This window comes from Pundamilia nyererei, unplaced genomic scaffold (assembly GCF_000239375.1).
Source record: "Pundamilia nyererei isolate P.nyererei 1_Seehausen unplaced genomic scaffold, PunNye1.0 scaffold00044, whole genome shotgun sequence".
NCBI lineage: Eukaryota > Metazoa > Chordata > Actinopteri > Cichliformes > Cichlidae > Pundamilia > Pundamilia nyererei.
Genome location: NW_005187445.1, coordinates 1,245,201 through 1,254,661, shown reverse-complemented (window position 1 = coordinate 1,254,661; position 9,461 = coordinate 1,245,201). Strand labels below are relative to the sequence as shown.

The 9,461-nt window shown below is 39.6% G+C and overlaps 2 protein-coding genes across 2 annotated transcripts in view; both read right to left on the bottom strand.

Annotated features, from left to right (window-relative positions):
- Positions 1–4,258, bottom strand: part of mxra8b (matrix-remodelling associated 8b) — an 11,234-nt gene extending 6,976 nt beyond the window's left edge. Inside the window, exons 1-3 of the mRNA XM_005731669.1 lie at positions 3,621–4,258; positions 496–522; positions 83–391 (exon numbers count right to left, since the gene is read on the bottom strand). Of these exons, the coding sequence (XP_005731726.1) occupies positions 83–391; positions 496–522; positions 3,621–3,636 (352 nt within the window). The 5' untranslated portion in view covers positions 3,637–4,258. The remainder of the gene's footprint in view (positions 1–82; positions 392–495; positions 523–3,620) is intronic.
- Positions 4,259–4,305: 47 nt separating this feature from the next.
- On the bottom strand, positions 4,306–8,323 carry aurkaip1 (aurora kinase A interacting protein 1). The gene is made up of 4 exons (XM_005731670.1): positions 8,240–8,323; positions 5,367–5,472; positions 4,803–5,266; positions 4,306–4,592 (listed from the first exon to the last, which is right to left on the bottom strand). Exons 2-4 carry the CDS (start codon positions 5,416–5,418, stop codon positions 4,476–4,478), a joined length of 633 nt encoding a protein of 210 aa, XP_005731727.1. The 5' UTR covers positions 5,419–5,472; positions 8,240–8,323; the 3' UTR covers positions 4,306–4,475.
- Between the last annotated feature and the right edge of the window lie 1,138 nt (positions 8,324–9,461).

Here is a 9,461-nt window from a genome sequence, read left to right as displayed (position 1 = left end):
AAAGCGGATGAAGATGGATGGATGGATGGATGGATGGAACAACGTTCATAGTGCTACTGCAAAAAAGAATGAAAAGTCTCACTGTTGATAGTAAGGGAGAAGTTGCCATCACTGAAAGCAGAGTCTGGGATGAAAACGCGGCCCTTGTTGAAGGCGTTGTAGATCCTCTGGTTGGCCCCAGGTGACATGTCCAAGACTCGTTCCACAGAATTTTCCGGGCTGCTGCGGACCAAGTCCCAGTGCACCACCCTCTGACGGTCCTTCAGTCTGTCCCGGATCCACACCATGCGGGGGCTGTGACAGGGCAGGATGGCCTTAGATCCCGCGGGAAGAGTGATGTTCTTCGCCTCCACCACTACACCAAGCCTGCTGCTGCTGCTCTGTCCCCAAGCTGACACAGAATATAAACACATGTAGTCACAAATTCAGTGCAGCAAAGATGTAAATATAAATAATCCAAAATAATATGCTGTGCCTAAAAAAAAAGTCTCTTACCTCCCGGCAGGAAGAGCACAGCAAGAACTGAAAAAAACAAAATCCAGGATGATTAGAGTTTTATCCTACTGATGATTTTAATTCACACAGCCTGCTGATGCTGCGTTATATACCGTAGATTTGTCTCCACATATTTCCACTGATTAATTCTTGAGAAACACTTCAAGCGCTTCCACCCACAAATTGGTTGAAGTGCCTGGAGAGTTTAGCTTTGATCTCGTACTGACCCAACACTGAATACTTTCAGAGTCTGAGCAGATGTGGGTTCAGTGAGAGGACAATTTAAAAGAGATAGAGTGAAGCTGAAGAAACAAGCACGCGGTGAAAAGGTAACGCTTTAAAACAGAAGTTCAGCAAAGGAAGACAAAAGTAGACAAACACACCAGATGTCAACAACACACTCTGGAAATACATTTCACTGTTTGTATTTGCTCACTCTAGGGATTTTCCGACAGCACATTTGCTATTTCTAATGCATTTTTCCCACAGTGCTATTTCCCGTCTGTTTACTGAAAGGCGGGCAGAGATGTATGCAGCCAAAGCATACAGAGCCCCCATTCATCTCGGCTGCTGCTGGCTTGTCGCAAGGCCGTGATCCTGAGGGGATGAAGCACCAGGCTGTTATTCGGCGCACTCCAGTCAAACTCCCAAGTGTCAAAAGTCTCGGAACCAGACCAAACACCTGTTTGTTTTCACCATACCGGTACTTGTTATTATAAACTATAGAGACAAGATTTATTTCAGTAATGCAGTGAATCTTCTTTCAAGCTTTGAAATGTTTCATGCAAGTACGGTGGCAAATCAATAAATCGTCACGAGCTCGTCAGCTTTTAAAATCACAGTGATAAAAAAGATAAAAGTAAGAGAACATTAGGTTCCATTTTAAGATGAGATGACTGACTTCCTCTGTGCAGGTCATTTCAGAGGCCGGAGGCACTAACTGTAGAAGCTCTGCCCCCTTTTGTCTTAAACTGGGCCTCAGGAAGAGTTACAAGACCTCAGCCTGGGGATTTTAAGGTATGCTTATACGAAGAGGTCAGAAATATCTCAAGAAATTACACCACGAAGCACTTTCAAAATGTGACGAATAACACTTTAAATATACTGGGAGCCGGTGTTAGTGAGATAACACTGGTATGAACTGGCTCTGGTCATTTTTAAACTGTGTAAAGTATTTAGATTTACTGAATGTTATCCAGAGGAGCAAGTAATGAGTGGAAACTTGCAACAATTATTGCATTGTATTGTTTTTTTGTATGCATGGTTAAATGCAGGGTTTGACATACAACACAAGTCAGTAACTGGTTTAGCAGTTTTAGCTATGTTGGCTATCTTCACCATTAGACTATGAGAATACCTCTGCTACTGTTCTTCGATGCAGTAAACTAAATAACACTTCAAGCTGGACAAAATGACTTCAGCACACACACTGGCATCAGAGAGGAGACCTCATCCTGGAAAACTTTCCTGGCTTTTCTACAGTAGGGCAAAAACTTTCCTGCAGATGGTAAAAACAAAGCGTCTCAGCCCCTTTAATTGTCTGTCATCAGACACACACAGGCTGTTGACTCATGAGGCTGTTTTAACAGTAAGACTTAACAAGGGGCTATTGAATTACTAGTGATAATAACAGACATTTGCCAAATAGAGTGCAAAATCACTGCTGTCATTTTGCTCCCCAAACTCACACACGTTGAATCGCTCATTAAAATCTCAACCTGAAGGTAAAATAGCAAAACGTTTTAAGTATGATTTAAACATAAAGAATGAGTTTACTCAGCATAAAGTCTGTGATTCACCGATGTTGTTCAAGTGTGAAGTTTGCTCACAGCCCCGTCACAGGTTGAAAATAAATCAGACAAATCTGTTCAGCTGCAGACTCAGCTAAACATACAAAGATACATTCAGAGGCCTGGAGGGCTTATTGACCGTCCTGTGGAAACAGCGTGTTAGCACTGATTACGTTCACTAATTACATTCTAAACCACTGCAAACATGCTGGATTATTTGTGTATGGATTGCTTTCTGCAGATTTACATGAGTTTCATCTTCACGTGGAATAATTAGGTGACGTCTGTAATTTTGAGGTCATTTATCATGTTCAGATGATCTGATGGCGCCCAAATGTCATAGCTGCCAAAGCAACATCAGCAACATCTCAGTGTGTGGGCATCTTCTCTAACCTTATGGAGGACAAATTGAGCTCAAAATTTCAGGGGATTGCCTGCTAGGATTTTCCAGAGCATAAATATGCTACCTTATCGTGACCTTGTCATTTTCTGCCATGAATGAGTAGCTACATGTTTACAAACTTGTTTGAGTCAAAACAGCACTTCTAATCTTTTCCATGCCCTGTTGTTTTGTGGCCGTTCATTAAGTTGAATCCAACCATCATAAACTGTGTTTATGATGGTTGGATCCCCCTCCTGCTCCCTCTCCTCCACGCCGTCCGGACTCCAAAAGACCCACTCGTGGTGAAACACTCATTACTGACACATATAATGACTGGCTGCTGGATTGTGCTGACTCCTCCACTCAGACCGCAGTTAACTGGAAACACATTGGGTTGAAGCCATAAAAAATCCCAGAGTCACAAACTATGGCCTGTCTACTGTATCAACATGCCGGGGCCAGTCTGATTGCATTTGATCTGTTTTATTGAATAGATCACTTTGAACAAAAAAAGTTAGAAAGTGTACAGGGCCGTAGTTTGAGATTAGATGTTCATACCTACAAGGGGCTTTAAATGTAAAAATAACATAAAAAAGGTTAAAATGATGAAGATCATTGGTTATCAATACAAAGCATGAAAACACATTACATTAATCTTGCATCGGTTAACTGAGTTTGGAAAAATGCGTGTACAGCAAAAACAAAACCCAAAAAGCAGTGAAAAATACAGATGCAAGATATTTACAGTTACATATAATAGCTTACAGAGACTCTGTGAGCGAAGAATAATGAAAAGGATCAGAAAAGTATTTAGCTGAGGCAAAGCAAACCTGGCAAAGGAGTCTGCTTTTGTTACCGACTGACCTGGATGCAATTATGGCACAAAGAAAAATTTAGCAAGCGTCTTTTTTTTTTCTTTTAAAAGTGAGACGACTTAAGAGGACTTCACTTACTCTGAAGGAGAGCCATGTCGAGGAGGAACTATTTATCAAAATTGTCAGATGTTAAAAGCCCGTCAGAGGTGGTGAGTGCAAGAACTGATAAAGGAGCGCCTGAAGTTCACCCAGCAGCAGCAGGACTTTGTGTTCATGCAGACTGAGTCTACACAAGTCCCACCCTCCGCTAGCCAATGAAATCCAACACTGCAATAGTGCTAAACACTTCACAAATATCCGCACTAAATTGCACAATTGCATTTTGTTATAGAACACTGGTATCTTAACTGCATTTCGGATAACTGCACCCAAAAACACAAATCTCCGTTAAACCAAACACTTTACAATAATCCCAAAATTTTAATGCGACTGACAGCTGCTAGAAAATCATCTTATAATGAAACAGATGATTTGCAGCTTTTAAATTAAATATTAAGTGATAGCTGCAATGTATGTGGTTACGTTGGCATTTTATTTTGTTCTACGTGTCCCACATGAAGAGTTTTTTCATGTTGGAAACTTCCACACCACTTTCTTCCTTTGTGAGTTATTTGCAGCATAAACTTCAGTTAGCATTATTTGCACAATACTGCCATCTACAGTACAACAAGAAAAAGAACAATTGCTGAAGTAGCTGACACTGAAAGTCAGCCTGGAGGTGAAAAAAACAAAAATAGAAATTCAGACACATCACACCTTGAGCTTCACAGAGGGAGTTCTTTATTAGACTATCTACACCATTATTTAGCTCATCACTCAAATATGCTTTAATTAAAGTGAAAAGCACACACGGCAGGTTGATTGTTAGAACAGTGTGATGTGTGGAGAGTCATCCAGGGTAAACGTTGGGACGCAAACTTTAATCAGAATTTTTCAGTTCCTTCTGTTTCCATGCTGTTTAATGAAGATCTTAGGTGTGCTCCATCCCTCTGGAGCCTTCTTCAGTCCCGCTCGCATCCAAATCTTCTTCAGATCCTCCTCAAAGCGTTTCTGTATATGATAAAGACACAAAGCTGGCTGTTTTATATTCATCTAGCTTTGGAAAACTGTAACTAGTGCAAATCAGACACACAATGATGAATTGGAAGGAATAAAACAATGATTGCATTTTTTTATCATTACTGTTTCATTATCAAACTTCAAGACATCATAGTGGGAAAAAAAAGAAATGGTCTGATAGATGTGAAAGAAAAGTCCCACCTGCTTCTTCTTTCCTCGGCCCCCCAGCACCCTCTTTCTCAAGAACTTAGTCCGTTTTTGCAGCTTCTTGTATTTATGCCGGTTCATCTTCCGCCGCCGTATCTCTAGAACATTCTTACATCTGAGTGGTGTTACTGTACCCTCCCCGTCTTCCAAAACGGGGACGGAGATAGGCGGCAGCACCTTCTCCTCCAGCAGCTCTACATCCTCCTGTGGCTGAGTGGACTCCAGCAGCGGAGGGAGGGAGTAGCGTAGTGAGAGCCAGCTCTCCAGGGGACTTACTGACAGTTTACGTGGTATGAGAGCCTCGTCCAGCTCCGGCTCAAGCTGGACCCATCGCGGAGGAGACCTGTTGTCTGCCGCTGTTGAGTAGTTTCTCAGTTTTTGATGACGTGAAGAGCAGTAAGCAGAAGCAGCTGGTTGTAGACATCCATTCAAAGTTTCTCCATGAGCTTGAAGTGCACCTTGTCATTAAGGGGAAGAAAAAAAGTCAGATTTTAATGAAATAGAAAACATAGTATTGAATGTAGGCAGACAGATATTTGGCTATTTGTTCTTACTCACAAGTTGCTTTGTGTAATAGGCTGAGACGAGGGATGATCTTTGAGGCAAACATTGTCAGTGGTTATCCAAACAAGGTCATCAGGAATGAGCTCACTGGTCCCTGGTCCTGTGGTAATAAAAAAAGACAAAGTATGGTCTTACTCTGCTCTGTCACAGCAATCAAACTAGTAATGTAACAGTAACTTCAGACTAGGGCTGGACGATATGGCCTAAAATCCATATCACGGTATATGAAGCATGCGTGATAACGATATATATCGCGATATATTCTTTTCTTCTGTATGACGTATTTTACACACTATAAGGCGCACTTAAAAACCTTTAATTTTATCAAAAGTCAACACTGTGCCTTATGTATGAATTCTGGTTGTGCTTACTGACCTCGAACCGATTTTATGTGGTGCACAGAAATCTATCAAAAAATGTTTTAGTGTGGCTTTGGTAAGCCCACCGCTTGATGGATTGCCGGAGCATTACGGCTGCCGTAGTCAGAAGCCTTGCGGAGTGATCCAAAACTGGGTCCAAAACTCCGACACCTTTCAGGTCCCAAAGTCAAACAAACACTGCGGCATCACTGAGAGTTAAAAACTGTCTAAATTCTTTCATCTTTAATAAAATGATCAGTGTTAGCCAGAAGTTAGCTCGCTAGCTTCCACCTAAACATGATATAGCATGTTCTAACTGAGAGATTTCTGAAAAAATTCAAACGTACAGCTCTGCTATCACTTCCAACATAAATGAAGACAGGAAACTACACAGCAGTGACGTTTGTAGGGTTACTGAAGTTGGGCTAGCTGGTATATAATGATGTGCTACGTGATCGCTAGCGACACAGCTGTGTTAGCATAACATAAACAGTGAAGCTCGAGGATGAACGCTAACACTTTTCCACTCGATAAAAGCTAATGTGAAGGTTCCTGATGGTCTCTAACCATGGCAGGATGCTGTAAATGGACCAATCTTCAGTCAGGAGAACAACTGAGATAATCCATCCACAATAGAAGGTTAGTCATTAATATACTGCAACAACATAGGAATAGAGCAGCTGTGATAGAATACAGCATTAATGAATCAATGGTACAGAAGTGGAAGAAGCAAGAAGAATGAGTTGAGTAAAGTTTGATTTATCTGACTGCTTTGTTTCGCTTAATGTGCCTTATAATCCCGTGCACCTTATGGTCCGAGAAATACGTATTTGACTTTTTTATTTGGCACACTGCAGTTTAACGTTGCAAAGCGCCTCTTTTTAACTTCAGTGGATATTATACATGGTTATGCTCAGGATATGTCAGCCCATTTCTACTGGAAATGCCTTTTGGTTAAACTTTCAGCAAGGAATTTGCATTTGCACTGTTAAATGTTTATATAGCTTTAATGCACATAAAAACAGCTGCTTGTTTAAGTGAAATAAATGAGGGTTTTTTGCGCTAGTAAAGTTGTGGAGTTGTATTTTGTCTTGCAGAAATTATATCGTCAGTTATATTGTTATCGCAAATTTTCAAATATATATCGTGATATATATTTTTGACCATATCGCCCTGCCATACTATTTAGTCTATAAAACAGGGTTCACTAAAGCACCAGTCACACATGCCTAGAGACTAGACTGTGACCCCCTGGTAACAGTGCAACTACTGGTCACTTATCTATGTGCCAGCCACCTAGTGAAAATTTGTAATTTCAGCCTTTTGGCGGTTTCTTGCCATCTGCAAAGATTGCGGGTTGCTGAATGAAGATTTTAGGTTCCAGAGTTTTCAGCAAAACTCGCTGCTGATGAAGACTGATAGAGGCACCTGAGAGCCCCACAAAAAAACCCCAACATTTAACTTTATGTAAACTGTCTTGTCCAACCAAGCTGTCTAATATATCACATTTCATAGAAAATATTGTTCAAATTGCTGCAGATGAATATTATGTTATTCTAGATGCAGAGTAGCTGATTTATGCTCATTTAAGACATGTTTATGAAAGAATGCTGAGAGTAATGCCAACTATTTTCTGGCCCTTTTCTTGTTTACTAATTTTGTGACTTGTTCCAGAGATAAAAACAACAACAACAACAAACATTTGTTTTAGTTCTCCAACCATAGAAATATTAGGTAAAAGCACTTCAGAATCACTTTATCTATTAAGTTCATACATGGAACTAACAAAACAAATTTACTTTTCCTCTGGCATTACACTCACACATAAATACAGTAAAATAACTATTTGCCGTCACATGCATAAAATAACGCAGAAAAAAAAAGATTAATAATACCTTTTTAATATATGTTACCGGATGTTAAAATTTGAATTGGATTTCACTGCAAAAATGTGAAACATTTTGACCCTTGAGCTGGGAACTGGCTGTTCTCAGGTTCTTAACCTGTAGGTCTCACTGGTTTCCACTGTAGCAAATTATGTTTCCAGTAATTAATGTTTTGGCTAGTAAAGCTGCGTGAAAACTGCCTTTAGCCATCTCTACTTTAAGAGTTACCCTAAGTGCTGGGACACTGTGAAAGGCTTATATAATGACTGTTATCAAAACCAAGAAATAGTGGATGCTAACCTCCCTCCAGGTTTAAATCAGCGGATAATCAGGCGTCCAACAGCGGGTGATTTCAAAATGAAAATAAAAAGTCCAAATGGTAAGATAGTAAGTAAATAAATAAATAAATGAAATAACAGAGACCGAAGGAAATTAAAGAATTATGTAATTGCCAACTGGCTCATCATGGCTAAACAGGCGCGTTAACCAGCAGCTCCACTTTGGACGAGAAAGCCGCCAAAACGCTCAAATATTAAAAGCTAAGGATAGAATTTTTCTGCCTTTAACTACTTGGTGGCATGTTTATAACAACTTCGTTTAATTAAAGAAAGAGTTGGGTTACCTAGTATTACTATGACCCGAGGTTCCGTCTTCAATGTGACTTCAACTAACTACTTCCGCTCCGTGCGACACACATTTAAGTCGCTTCCGCTTTCTCCGTGCTGAGAAAGGTTCCGCTGAGTAGATTTTTATTCCTTAAGGCTTTGTTTTGAAACAAAATGCCCATTCTTCTTCTTCTTCTTCTTCTTCTTCTTCTTCTTCTTCTTATTATTATTATTATTATTATTATTATTATTATTATTATTATTATTATTATTATTATTATTATTATTATTATCAGTAGTAGTAGTGGTAGTAGTAGCAGTAGTATTACAAATCTATCCCTTAAAAGCCAGGACCATGAGAGCACAATAGTTCACTCGATGGATAAAGTAGAGGAGGAGCTGGAGGTCTTTTATCCTGATATTACCAGGGATTTTGTTGGTGTAATTTTTTCATACCATCCTTGACCAAACAAAGAGAATTTAACATCACTGGTACTTTTGTAATTTTCTTGTCGGGCATTTTCTTAATTTCCATTTCAAGGTCTTTATATTTGAAGAGTTTTTCTATAACATTCAGAGTGAATGTTTCTTTCAGTAGGGATAGAAATGTCTGTTGGTCTGGATTTCTTTATCACTTTGCATTGTCATGCTCCACAGTGTTTCATCGCTTTTATAATTTTATTAGTAGTATTAGTGGTACGAGTAGTATTAATATCAATATGTATTTATTTATTTTTAAGATTAGTTCAAAAAGGGTTCAAATTCTTATACATATGGTGTGGTAGGCTGACAAATCCAGTGCATCGCTCAGGTGTCTTAATTTGTATCTCTTCATAGAGAGGCAAGTTACTACTATTGTTTATGCAAAAAATGTAAACCTTACTGTAACGGTCTTTTGCATTTGATGTTTGTTGCATTTGATGTTTGTTGCATTTGATGTTTGTTGCATTTGATATTTGTTAAGCTGTATGTCTGGATTTTGTTCCTTTGCGCCCTCTGGTGGTGAACTGTGTAGGGTACAGCTTTGCTGCTTGAGTCTCCACCCAGCCACTTTTCTTTTGCTAGCGCACATGGTGTCTGCATGCTGCAGCTCACAGTTAGCTCCACACATGGAGAAAATATAGTTTAAAGAGTGGAAATAATTGACAAAGAAGGTGGAAGATAAGGCAATAAGGCCATAAAGGACTATTTAGCACCTCCTGGATGTCAGCTCACGAGGTTTGTGTATTTTAAATGTTT